Source organism: Artemia franciscana, chromosome 7, assembly GCF_032884065.1.
Source record: "Artemia franciscana chromosome 7, ASM3288406v1, whole genome shotgun sequence".
NCBI classification, from domain to species: Eukaryota; Metazoa; Arthropoda; class Branchiopoda; order Anostraca; family Artemiidae; genus Artemia; species Artemia franciscana.
In genome coordinates, this window is record NC_088869.1 from 45,773,502 (window position 1) to 45,787,956 (window position 14,455).

The 14,455-nt window shown below is 33.1% G+C and overlaps 1 protein-coding gene across 2 annotated transcripts in view; it reads left to right on the top strand.

Annotated features, from left to right (window-relative positions):
- The window catches only part of LOC136029368 (uncharacterized), a 97,018-nt gene that overhangs the window by 37,756 nt on the left and 44,807 nt on the right, over positions 1-14,455 (top strand). The window contains exons 9-11 of one of the 2 annotated variants that reach the window (XM_065707683.1): positions 2,890-3,403; positions 9,592-9,833; positions 12,116-12,943. In XM_065707683.1, coding sequence (XP_065563755.1) covers positions 2,890-3,403; positions 9,592-9,833; positions 12,116-12,943 — 1,584 coding nt within the window. The remainder of the gene's footprint in view (positions 1-2,889; positions 3,404-9,591; positions 9,834-12,115; positions 12,944-14,455) is intronic. The other variant, XM_065707684.1, reaches the window with a different exon arrangement.

Genomic DNA, 14,455 nt, shown 5'->3' on the forward strand with positions numbered 1-14,455 from the left:
GGGAAGAATAAAAACCTGTCTAAGACACGTGACTGACATAATCTGACCGGATCTGCTCTCTTTGGTGGAGTTGGGGGGGGGGGTAATTTTGAAAATTGAGGTATTTGTAACTTAGGAAAGGGTGACCAGATCTTAATGAAATTTGATATTTAGAAGGATCTTGTGCTTTAAAGCTCTAATTTTAAATTCCGACCAGATCCTGTGACATTGGGGGGAGTTGGAGGGGGAAACCGGAATTTTTGGAAAACGTGAAGATTGGGGTATTTTTAACTTACGAATAGGTGATCGGATCTTAATGAAATTTGATACTTAGAAGGAATCCATGTCTTAGAGCTCTTATTTCGAATCTTGAACAGATCTTTTGACATTGGGGGAGTTGGAGGGGGAAATCTTGGAAAACACTTGGAGTGGAGGAATCGGGATGAAGCTTGGTGGATAGAATAAGCAACTGTCCTTGATACGTGATTGACGGAACCGTACTGGATTCGCTCTCTTTGGGGGAGTTGGGGGGGAGGGGTTCAGTGATTTGGCGAGTTTGGTGCTTCTGGACCTGCTAGGACGATGAAAATTGGTAGTCGTGCCAGGAAGCTGCACAAATTGACTTGATAAAATCGTTTTTCCAGATTCGACCATCTGGGGGGCTGAAGGGAGAGTGTCTTTTCTGAAACCGCACTGTCCTTCTCTTATAACTTTGTCTGCTGCATCTCTCAGTATAAAAAGTATCATGTTACTAAATAATTTGCTACCTATAGAGACAAGACTAATGACTCGATAATTAGCACACTCTCTTACCACCTTTCTTATGCATTGGTTTAATTGAGGTTTTCCTAAAATCGCTAGGTACTTTGACCTGAGAATGAAGCAGATCTGCTGGATTAGCTGGATTACATAGCAGTAATTTCAAACTTGTTTGTCACAAAGGACATTTTAACTTTGCAACATCAAATAATGTCAAGCTATGAAAAAAAAATGAAAGAAAGACCGTAGTTATGATAACGATTATAGGAGATATGATTAACGATCAGAGTAAGCCAAAAAGACGCTCTCACAAAGGGTGGCAACCCCTCCCTCCTTCAAGTCTTGATGCTGTTCGGGTTTTTAGAGTTAGAGATATTTTATATGGTTCACCTTCAAAAGCCTGTGACTAAGCTGATCATAGCTAAGGCTTATATTGCTAAAAATGAGGACTTGACCATTCTTTGGGAAATGTTTTTATATCATTATTTTCAAATAGTTCTTAAGTTGTAAATTATTCTATAGTTCTAAAAGGATTCTCCGGGATGCCTTATAGGGATCCCTTTTATTCTATCTGACATTAATGACCTTGGAAACGAGCCTTCTTACTTAAGGGAGTTTGTGGAACTTATCAATCTTTAAAACGTGCTTTAAAGATATTAACTCTTCAAAATGTTACCTATGCTGCTGCTGTAGCTGAAATTTTATATGTCAAAGCGAATCCTTCTAAACGAACCATACTAACCATTAACTTCCATAAATATCATTGTGTCTTTTTTTATTACTCTCGAAATTACTATGATTCACCTTAAACTCTTTGCTGAAATCCATTCAAGAAATTTCCTTATTATAATAAAGCTTTCTTTGTTACGATAAAGCTCTAATTGTTATGGTAACTTTTTTTGTTCGAGAATTTCCTTAGGTAATATGGAACCAGATCAATAATCAATGAATGGACCAAGTTGGGACAACTGTTGGCTTCTATACAATGCAAAACTCGCAAACCTTTTTGGAGTCATTGCTGTGTGAGGGCTAGTTTGCACAAACCTTTTATTTGCACAGCTTCAGGTTATAATGTGACTCCCCTCGGAATTCAGAATTCTATTGACTTGTTCAATGACCTTGGCTAATGCACGATGGCTCTTCAAAAGTTTTTTTTGCCTTTTCCTTAACCTGAAACTGTCAATGAACGTCCTGACCATAAGTCACCCTTACAAACAAATTATTGACAACAACTGAAATTCGGGTTTTCAAAACGAGTTAGATACGAAAAATTTGATTTTTGTGCCCGCCTTAAGTATTTCTCAAAACCTACATACTTATTCTGTGGGCAAGTTTAGCCGAAAATTTGGATTAAAACAGAACTACAGTTACTAAGGTTCTTTGATTAGCTTCTAAAGGAAGGGGAAGGTCTTTTCGATCTTAGTCGAAGCCTTGGTTCCCCTATAAAGAATTTTTTTTCAATTTCAGTTGGATATAGTGACAGAGCGAGTTGAATTTTTACTGTACAGTTGTGAATTGTCATTTAAAACATCTTACTATCTTTAAAGTCAAATCTTTGGTAGTAAAATGAACTAGAAACAAAGTCGCTCAATAATAATCTTTTCTAGTAGTTGTTTGACTGTAAAACCAATCTTAATTCCAATTGGCTGAGTCTGTACATTGTTCGCATAGTTTGTATACAATTGGTAATCCCCATTTATTAAAAAAATTGTTTTCTCTTGAATATTAATTTTCATTTTTTATTTATTCATATATCTGATGGGGATTGCCTATGAAATATAGTTTCCAGAGGTGAAGAATGATGTATATATATATATATATATATATATATATATATATATATATATATATATATATATATATATATATATATATATATATATATATCGTGGTGATATCGACGGGGTAGGTAGACTAGTTTTTTTTTCTTCTTTTTTCTCTCTGTTATTTGTCTCCTTTACCTCTCTACGTGCAAGCATTTCTTTTAGGGGAAGTAGTAAAATGATATTTTTATGTTAATTATTTGTTTTATTAATAAAACCTCGTCCTATTTAGAATGGATGATGTTCCGTTCTTACAACTTTTTACTGCTATAAATTGCATCATTCTAAAGAGTCTGTTGTCAGAGGGATAATTTCATTTACGTTTTAGGTCTATCGTGAAGGTAGAGAATTATCGTTTGAGCAGATTCGTGCAATGGAAATGAAGTACGAACCTGCTGCTCCAGCCGTTATTGCCTTACCATCTAAGATTTGTGTTGAACAACAAACCAGTCCTCTTCGAGTAATTTCAATTGGAACACAAGTAACCCCAGATCGTTGGAAAACAAATGTTGAATCACAAACATCTTTTAATAATGGCCATGATATAAGTGCACAAACATCATTAGTGTGCCAAACCAGTGTGTTTGCTCAAACGCCAGGCTTAGAAGCGTCACCTAGAAAAGATGAGCTTTTCGTGAATCGCTCTATACAGCAGTCGTCTCACTTGACAAGTGTTAGTGAGAGTATAGACGGAAAGAAGGAAGGGTTTGACAGTACATCTACTGCGCCATCTCCATTGTCTACAACAAAAGTTGCAGCTAATGAAGTTTATATGATGTGGACTTCTTATATCCCGGATCCGACGTTACCAGTTCCTGTTTTGCCCCTGAAGAGAAACCAAGGTAAAAAAGACGGAAATGTAATTAGAAAATATTTTGAAAAATATTATATCCAGCAAATGAAATAATGTTTCAAATGGATTAGTATCGGTAGATGCGGTAAAAGATTATATCTTGACTAGTGAATCTGGGGTCTGTTAAGTTCTGCTTATTTATCCTATCAAAAGGGTGAAAAATTAAATTTCTCCGTGAGAAAATCTCATCCTAAACGTGTAGTTTTTTTTTGTATTTTTGATGTATTCTGGTTGTATTCTGACTTATATATAAGATCAGGACTCCCATGAGGTTAGGAAACGCCGGTCTATGATTTTTTTTTCGGTAAATTCTATAATAAGAATGGGTTTACTGTATTGATAGGCAAATTTGGGCTAGTTTTGATTAGTAAATAATGATTCAAAATTAGTTGAGTAAGTTCTCTGATCCTAACTTTGCTAACTTTAACATATTTAAAAATGTAGTAAAGTACATGGTACATGTAGGGTTAATCAAGGATGGTCAAATAATTATGATATTACCAGTAACTGATGAAGGTGGGGGGGGGGGGTCTGAAATTGCAATTACGTGAATAATTTCACAGATTACTTCAGATAATATTATAGGTGTATCAGTCTCATTCCTTATTTTACAAATTTTGTAAATGACAGTATTGCAAATATGGCGTAATTTTCGCCTGGGTAAATTAGGACTTAGTTTGGAAAATAGTGTATTATCCAATAGCAAACTAGTCTCAGTTAAAAGTATCGGCTCAGGAAGTATTCAGTAAAAAAATCAGTTCCAAATAAACAAATCTGTGATTCATTGCTCAGTTGTAAATAAAACATTAATTGAATCAATAAATCGATCAAGTCAACTTGTTATAAGTCATATTTGTGGCTAGCCAACATTTCTTGTATCGTTTTTAGAAGTTGCTCTTGGCATCTTGCTAGACCAATAGATACCATACTCCCCTCCATTCCATCTCCCATAAAGACACACATGTATTATTCTTTCAAGTGAGCCTGTTGTTTGTTTATTTTCCATTTATGATGTTGCCTCCATTCACTTTAAATTTTACAACTCGCGTATAATTCGGCAAGTATAATATACAAATATTGTTTCATACTAACCATAAACTTTGAAGCTCCTCATCTCCCCCCCCCCCATCTTTATTGTCAAGTAACTTAAATAGCTTTAGTGTGTAAAGTCTGTTAGATACATATTAAATAGCTTTTGGCTAGTTTTCAGTAAAAAAATCAGGGTAATAGAAAAATACTTCCTTATCCGATATTAGACTCAGAACTAACACTGCAGGATAGGACAGGGTTAAGCCTTGTTGCAAATTTTCAGAAAAACTAGAAAAATTTCATCCCTAATTTACCACTACTGTAAACCCTAGAGAAAAACGTATTTAAATATCACGCATTTCGTAAACCATTCCAATTCAGCATTTAAGGAAAAAAGAAAAATAATTAATATGGTCATATAATTCCATTATTACACTTTAGTCTATTTAGACAGTTAAGCAGTAACGGGGCCAGTTCAATTAGGGCCAGTGGTAAATTGACTCTTGTTTACTTTGAAAATAAAAACAATTGAGTTTTTACATTAAATAAACGAACTAATTTACACAGTCTAAGGTAATGTTTATTTCCAAAAGACTATCATAGCCTCTAACCGAATTTCCTTCTTACGTCAAGAAAAAAAAAAGAAAGAAAAGAAAGAGAACAAAAACAACAAAAGCAAAACAACCTTAAAGTTAATTAAAGATGCAATCGGTCATGCACAAAATAATCAAAATAAAAATTAAAAGAAATTATTAAAAAAATAGCGCATTAAAACCCAATAAGTCCACAATAAACGATACAAAAATTAAGAAGAGTTAAGATCCACTTAATTAATATTTCAATTTTATAAAGGAGATAAGAGGTCCTATTTGTTTTCCGTAAAATCTATCGGGGTAAACATGGGGAATTGTTTTCCTAGACAGGACGAGGGAGGTCAGGTTAAAGGGAGGAAAACGAATAAAGAAAAGTAAATTTGTTTCTGGGGGGGGGGCATGGAAAGCAAACGTAAGTCATTTTTTGCTCTCCTTTTCTGAAGATAATCAGATTGGCTCTGTAAAGAAGGACAGTATAAGGGAATTTACCTTAAAGATAATTTTGAGACATGATGTTTAGACTACCTTTATTTTGTCAGAAGTGAGATATATATATATTATATATATATATATATATATATATATATATATATATATATACTAGCTGTTGGGGTGGCGCTTCGCGCCACCCCAACACCTAGTTGGTGGGGGCGCTTCGCGCCCCCCCCCAAGCCCCCCCGCGCGCGTAAGTCGTTACGCGCCATAATAGTTACGCGCCATTGTAGTTGTGTCCCTATGTCCCACCTGTGAATATAGATATATATATATATATATATATATATATATATATATATATATATATATATATATATATATATATATATATATATATATATATATATATATATATATATATATATATATATATATATGGTTTTAACTACGTAAAACTTGCGAATATACAACATTCTTTGCTGTCCCATTGTCTTTGCATATAAATAGATTGTCAGGTTTACCGACTCTTGAACATGCAACATATAATGGTCCATGGGAAAACAATCTGTATTCAGATCTATACCTCATGATTCTAATGATTGCCCTTGAGCTTTGTTGATGGTGATTGCTAATCGACCATTCCCTGTCCCGGTGTCCCGGTCGTCATTTACATCCCCCTGTTTCCCCCGGTGTCCCCGTTGTAGTTGTGTCCCTGTGTCCCGGTCGTCATTTATATTCCCTGTGTCCCGGTCGTCATTTGTATCCCGGTGTACCGGTCTGTATATACATTCTTTTTTTAGTTTTGTTTTTCTCCTTTATTTTTTTCCTTTTTTTTTCTTTTTTAGTTTATTTAGATTTTTAGATTTTTTAGTTTTTTTATTAGTTTTTAGTTTTTTTTTCTTTTTAGTTTTTTTGTAGTTTTTAACTTCTTTTTAGTTTTGTTAATTTTTTTTTTTACTTATGTCCTGGTCGTCATTCATACTCCCTGTGTCCCGGTGCTTCCCGGTGCTTTGTTGATTGCTAATCGAACATTCCTTTTGTCCTGGTCGCTTTCTCTTTGAGTTTCGTCATTTATTTTTTTCTTTTTTAGTTCTTTTAGTTTTTACCTTTTTTAGTTTTTTTAGTTTTTTAGATGAAAATTTTTTTTAGTTTTTTCCTTTTTTTCTTTTTAGTTTTTTATTGGTTTTTACCTTTATTTTAGCTTATTTTTCAGTTTTTTCCTTTTTTTTAGTTTTTTTTTATTTTTTATTTTTTTTAGTTTTTTACCTTTTTTTAGTTTTTTTAGTTTTTTTAGTTTTTTAGCTTTTTTACTTTTTTTATTAGTTTTTAGTTTTTTTTGTAGTTTTTGCCTTTTTTTAGTTTTTTCAGTTTTTTTTTAGTTTTTTATTGGTTTTTACCTTTATTTTAGCTTATTTTTCAGTTTTTTCCTTTTTTTTTAGTTTTTTTTAGTTTTTAGTTTTTTTCGTTTTTTACCTTTTTTTTAGTTTTTTTAGTTTTTTTAGTTTTTTAGCTTTTTTATTTTTTTTATTAGTTTTTAGTTTTTTTTGTAGTTTTTGCCTTTTTTTAGTTTTTTTTAGTTTTTTAGCTTTTTTATTAGTTTTTAGTTTTTTTTTGTAGTTTTTGCCTTTTTTTAGTTTTTTTAGTTTTTTAGCTTTTTTATTTTTTTTATTAGTTTTTAGTTTTTTTTGTAGTTTTTGCCTTTTTTAGTTTTTTCAGTTTTGACGTCACCTGATCCAGTTTTTTCAGGTGACGTCACCTGACACATCCACACATCCACAGACAGACAACTTATTTTTATATATATAGAAGATATATATATATATATATATATATATATATATATATATATATATATATATACTAGCTGTTGGGGTGGCGCTTCGCGCCACCCCAACACCTAGTTGGTGGGGGCGCTTCGCGCCCCCCCCCCAAGCCCCCCCGCGCGCGTAAGTCGTTACGCGCCATAATAGTTACGCGCCATTGTAGTTGTGTCCCTATGTCCCACCTGTGAATATAGATAGATATATATATATATGGTTTTAACTACGTAAAACTTGCGAATATACAACATTCTTTGCTGTCCCATTGTCTTTGCATATAAATAGATTGTCAGGTTTACCGACTCTTGAACATGCAACATATAATGGTCCATGGGAAAACAATCTGTATTCAGATCTATACCTCATGATTCTAATGATTGCCCTTGAGCTTTGTTGATGGTGATTGCTAATCGACCATTCCCTGTCCCGGTGTCCCGGTCGTCATTTACATCCCCCTGTTTCCTCCGGTGTCCCCGTTGTAGTTGTGTCCCTGTGTCCCGGTCGTCATTTATATTCCCTCTGTCCCGGTCGTCATTTGTATCCCGGTGTACCGGTCTGTATATACATTCGTTTTTTAGTTTTGTTTTTCTCCTTTATTTTTTTCCTTTTTTTTCTTTTTTAGTTTATTTAGATTTTTAGATTTTTTAGTTTTTTTATTAGTTTTTAGTTTTTTTTTCTTTTTAGTTTTTTTGTAGTTTTTACCTTCTTTTTAGTTTTGTTAATTTTTTTTTTTACTTATGTCCTGGTCGTCATTTATACTCCCTATGTCCCGGTGCTTTGTTGATTGCTAATCGAACATTCCTTTTGTCCTGGTCGCTTTCTCTTTGAGTGTCGTCATTTATTTTTTTCTTTTTTAGTTCTTTTAGTTTTTACCTTTTTTAGTTTTTTTTAGTTTTTTAGATGAAAATTTTTTTTAGTTTTTTCCTTTTTTTCTTTTTAGTTTTTTATTGGTTTTTACCTTTATGTTAGCTTATTTTTCAGTTTTTTCCTTTTTTTATTAGTTTTTAGTTTTTTTGTAGTTTTTGCCTTTTTTTAGTTTTTTCAGTTTTTTTTTAGTTTTTTATTGGTTTTTACCTTTATTTTAGCTTATTTTTCAGTTTTTTCCTTTTTTTTATTTTTTTTTAGTTTTTAGTTTTTTTAGTTTTTTACCTTTTTTTAGTTTTTTTAGTTTTTTTAGTTTTTTAGCTTTTTTATTTTTTTTATTAGTTTTTAGTTTTTTTTGTAGTTTTTGCCTTTTTTTTAGTTTTTTTAGTTTTTTAGCTTTTTTATTAGTTTTTAGTTTTTTTTGTAGTTTTTGCCTTTTTTTAGTTTGACAACTTATTTTTATATATATAGATAGTTTTTTTTTTTTACTTATGTCCTGGTCGTCATTTATACTCCCTGTGTCCCGGTGCTTTGTTGATTGCTAATCGAACATTCCTTTTGTCCTGGTCGCTTTCTCTTTGAGTGTCGTCATTTATTAGTTTTTTCCTTTTTTTTTTTTAGTTTTTTATTGGTTTTTACCTTTATTTTAGCTTATTTTTCAGTTTTTTCCTTTTTTTAGTTTTTTTTTATTTTTTATTTTTTTTAGTTTTTTACCTTTTTTTAGTTTTTTTAGTTTTTTTAGTTTTTTAGCTTTTTTACTTTTTTTATTAGTTTTTAGTTTTTTTTTGTAGTTTTTGCCTTTTTTTAGTTTTTTCAGTTTTTTTTTTAGTTTTTTATTGGTTTTTACCTTTATAGTTTTTTTAGTTTTTTAGCTTTTTTATTTTTTTTATTAGTTTTTAGTTTTTTTTTGTAGTTTTTGCCTTTTTTTAGTTTTTTCAGTTTTGACGTCACCTAATCCAGTTTTTTCAGGTGACGTCACCTGACACATCCATCCACACATCCACAGACAGACAGACAACTTATTTTTATATATATAGAAGATATATATATATATATATATATATATATATATATATATATATATATATATATATACAGAAATTGGTCTCAAATTTTATAGCTACCTTTATGAAATGGTATCACTTTGGAAACTTTTAGCTGACCAAAGAAACTATTGTTTTCAAATGACATATTTATTATGAAAAGCGGGCAGGGTAGAATTAATTTGAAAACAACAATCGGTCTCTGTTTTCAAATAAAGAATTCGTTCTGATATAGGCCTATATATAATATATACCAGTTGCGACTTTTGTTCCTTGATTTTCATTGACATAAAAGTAAAGTAAAGTCAAGGCTGCATTTAGCTTCTTTAAGTTAAAAAAGGGGAAAGGGAATCATATACCAGTTATACTGATTTTTCTTCTTTCTTTTTGTAGAGTGTGACATACCAGGACGACGAAATCCAACGATTGTTGTGGAAGAGCCGCAAGCTTTGATGTCAAAACCCAACTTCCAAGTTTACGTAGATCCAGAGGAAGCGCCAGGTACAGAGAAGGACTCTGCTATTGAAAACCCCCAGGGTTTCCAAGTCTTAGTTGAGCCTGTCATTGAAAAGCCTCAAGCTTTTGAAGTCTTTGTTGAGCCGACTGTTGTTCAAGCAGCTGTCAAAGCTTCAATTGTAAGTATAAATATTCGACTATCTTGAACTCCAATAGACTATACTGCACCTCAATATATTTCGTTGGAAGATTGCTTGTAAAGTGAACCAACTAAAAAGTAATACTGAGTGCCCTCAGGTAGTATGATGGTAGGATAATACAGAACAATATACTTGAATAACTTGGAAGCAGGCAGAGGCTTCCAGGTGGCTCGTTTTTTCGTCGTTGTAGTTGTTATTTATCGATCAATACATACCTGCACACAAGTGGGTCCTGGGGAGCTGTGTAAGAATCCTCTCGAGATCTTTGATGCACCCCCATCCGGCGAAAAAAGAAGACATAACTTTTGTAACCGGAATCAAAAGCGCACTTTTTCGAGTACTAGACCCCCTCCACCACATTTGTATTGTTGTGTCTCAATAGTGCGTCTATTCTTGTATACTGATTGTCTTTTATCTACGTAATGTATTCAGTATTTTGTTGTGCTATAAAAAAGAGATGTATCTGCGGTAATGGCCTGTTTAAAGCTTGATCAAAAGTTGTTTCCCCAATGCAGATTTTCAATTATCAGCACATCGTTGCTTGGCTTATTCCTTCTTGATAGAATTGATATATATAATTCTATATTAAGTCTTCATACGACATATACTATGATTTTTTATGCCTGTCCTTTCTTTATATTAGTTGATATTTTGATGAAACGGAAATAATCCTTAATGCTTTGAAAGCCAATAGAGTAGAAAGGCAAAAGAAGCGTGACTCACCTCATCACTTCCCGAAGGCTTTTATGCTCCTCAACCAGAATACTCTAATCAGACAGCAAATCTTTTTCGCCGTAAGAAGGGCGCCCCGTTATTTACCAATCACAGTTAATACTATTACTAGCTACGCGTTATGCAGAATCTTTTTGGTGAGTAACGGAATCAGAGACAGTGCTCAAGAAATATACTTTTCTGTTACTATTTATATGAAACGATAAGACTCTGGTTCAGTTTAACAATTGGTAAGATTCAATCCCTGCAGGAGTTTCTCCTTTATTAAAATTTCAGCCTTAGTCATGCTTTTTAAAGGGCTGGATAGACGTAGCCACTCTCATCCAGGGTTTCAAAAGCGCACACATGCGAATGACAAGCTAGACATGACAGATTTTTTTTGGCAAATATTTTCAATTTGCAAAACATGGGCACTAAAAGCTATTGTCGGAAGCGCTGAAAGAACTGTTTTCGGTTAAACAAAAGTTTTACTTTTCTAATTTCACCCAGAAGGCCAAGGTCAAAATGAATGAAAAAACCATAAATATCTAAGATTGGGTATTCCGGTTGCTAATTCAAGAAAGAAAGAAGGAACAAGAGGGATAGAGAAAGATTAAAATGGTGAATATCTATGTGCTCCCATAAAATCAATAGTAAACAAATAGATTTTATTAACTGTTTATGGAAAGAATATAGCTAAAGCTCAAAGCAGCTATAAAAAGAAAAAAAAAACCTAAGAAATAGGGCAAACCATTGATGTTAAATAAATAACCAATGAGCCGTTGGCTCCTTAAATCAGTCGGCTGTTTGTGTTCTCACATCATTTGGCTCCCATGGACCTGTCTCCAGGTCCATGACAGGTCCCAAGGACCTGTCATTTAGTACATATGCCAACTAGACTATATACCAAATCACCGAAAAAGTAATTAGGTCAAATATCGCTTTCTCTTCTTGCGTTTTTTCTTTGAGTTGAATTTCATTCGTTTGCCATAACTGTTTTCGTGGCATTGTTTTCATGATTAATCTGTCGTGGCATGACAAGGCAAATTAATTATGAAAAGACAACATGATTAATTCGTCGACGCCATGACGACATGACACGACGTGGCGTGTCATGACATTGTTTCATGACATGACTTTGTCGTGGCATTGTTTGATATTGTCTTCATGATTAATTTGCGTGTTAATGCCCAATAATTGAAGATGCTGGTTTGCAAAAAAAAAGCAAAACAAAAAAACTGAATTTCTTCTAGTGCCATTTCGTACGACGATGAAGCTAAATTAATCTCTTCGATTGCAGTTATTTTTCTATAAATGGCATATTTTTCATCTTTGCTCCTGAGCACGATGACGTCGCATAGCTCATTCTCTCAAATTTCTTCATTTTCATTGATAGTTTTCTGTTTTATCGTTGTTGTGCTTATCTTTGTTATGATTTACACTTGTCATTCAATGTTACTTTTTCTGTCTTCTTTACAACCCTTCATGCTTGCTTATCAGCTTTGAATCTCTCTTCTCAAGTTTTTCTTATAAAAACGGATCTCTTTTAGCCGTTACGTCCAGCTCTTGATAAACCGTCTGCCGATAAAGAAAATGCGACTCCGCAAGTTTCTGTTCGTCCTGTTGCTCCAACTCCAGCTCCCCGGTCAGTGAGGCAAGATTCATCATCAAAAAAACATCCTGAACACCTACAATCAGTAAATGTCTCAAACAATTTCAAGGATATTAAAGAAACTGAAGTGAAGCAAAGGTTTCCAATTTGTGAAGATCATTCGACTACACCACGTAAAAAGGTAAATAACATGTTTGATGGATTGGATGAGGTGCCTTATAAAAGAGGCAGCATGAAGCCTGCATTTTCTGTGTTTCAGGAGGAAAACCAGTTCGTGACGCCAATGAATGTATTTGATGAAGAGAAGCAACGGGGAGATCAGGCACAACTGGCTTTAAAGAACCGTGAAAGCCTTGTTCATAAACAGTTGTATTTGATGTTAGACAAGGAAAATTTAGTTCCCAAATCACCCAAGCGCTTAAAAGGAATCAGCAGCCCATTAAGACAAATGAACACAATCACCGATTTTCTGCCCCCTACCGACGTTCTCCTTTCTCTAAAGCTGGAAAACAAAATTGATTCCAGCCTTCAGAAAACTAACATCGTAAGTGGTTTGAATGTCAAAGGTCCTCTTTATAATATACCTTTGAACTATGATCCTAAGACGTTAGAAACGGATACGTCTCCATTGGGTTGTGAAAATAAGGAAAATTCTTCACATGAAAGTGTTCAAAAATCTGAGAAACGTCGAGAATTAGCAGGAATTCTACAGCCATCACGTGATGTCGTCTGCATTGAGAATATGGGTGCCAGTGAAATACCAGAGGTAACTGTAAAATTATCATAGGTTAGCTTTACCTGTTTTTGCCCTTTACTTAAGATTAATATAAAACATTGGATAACAATGAGACGAAATCGAGACAAATAGTGGAATATTTTTTTAGTTGTGTGGCAGCAAAATTAATTGACTATGTATAAGATATGTTAGAAGATTGTTTAACGGACATACGTCAAAACAATAAACTAAAACTTCATTAAAATTGGGATAGAAGCTCCTCTCCCTTTTCAAAGCTTTTTCTGTTCCGATAAAGATTTTTATCCTCCAATCTCTTTGGAAGATCCAGAAGGGGTCTTAGGTGTCGGATAATTTAATAAAATATTCAACGTAAATTTTGTTTCAAAATAATAATGAGTAGTGACACTGAAGCCGATCAGATAAACAATAAAGTTTCAACTCAACAATAAAATAAAAATCCAACAGAAATTCAAAAATGAAACGGTTAATCTAAGCACCATATATAAATACGCATAGTAGTCATGTAAGCCTCATAAGAACACATATTAGTAAATAATTGAAAAAAATGACAACAGGAAGAATAAAAAGGGGGAGCAGGGAGACCCACTCCAACCCCTGTCCAGAGAAAAACTACGCACTGAGCTAGAAATAAAAAGTTGAAATGTCATAAAGGAAAGAGGGAAATATAAGTTGTTTATTAAGAAGCTCTGTTGCACAGTTGATGAAGCTTTTCCTCTATCGTTGAGAGACTGGGGGTGCTAACTGGCAAATATGCTAGAAATGACTGTGGAAAAGGTGGGGTTTTTAAAATCCATTGAAAGGGGGCTTGCCAAGGTAGACTTTACGAAATAGATCTATATTTCGTATATTTCTTCTATATTTTCTATACTTCTATATTCTTCTATATTTTTTACACTTCTATATTTTAGGGTGATACATCATGAAAAAGAGGATACAATAAGAGATTTTACTCTCATTGCGTATTATGGTTAAAGACAGCTTTTAGATAGGTTGGATTTTATTACTAAGTGAAGGTGGTCTTAAACAAATGAAATGTCGGCCATTTTTTCCGCTACTATTATATCTATTCCGTTTCTGACTATTAAAAAAATGACGCTTTTTCATATTTTACAGAGGTGAACACATACGAAATGAGCTCTTGAATTCAATCAGAACATCAAATAAGGGAAGCTATATATCGACTTATTTATGTGTCAATTTTCCAATTTCATATTAAATTTTGTCCTACATCCTGGCAAAATCTATGCGACTTGCATTCCTCCCAAGCCTTTCCTCAATTATTTTCTGTGTTTTCCCTTATTCTGCCTTATTATGTGTTTTGCCATTATTTCCTCAGTAAATACGGAAAATACAAAAGTTTAGTTTGTGATATCAAAATTAACGTTACCAACAAAATGCATAAAACAAGATAGCGTGAATATTTTTCTAGTAAATGACAGAAAAGGATTTATTCAGTGATAATAGGTTAAATAACTGGAGAATTGATTTAGAAATCAAACTGAACACTCTAGCCGAAGATAT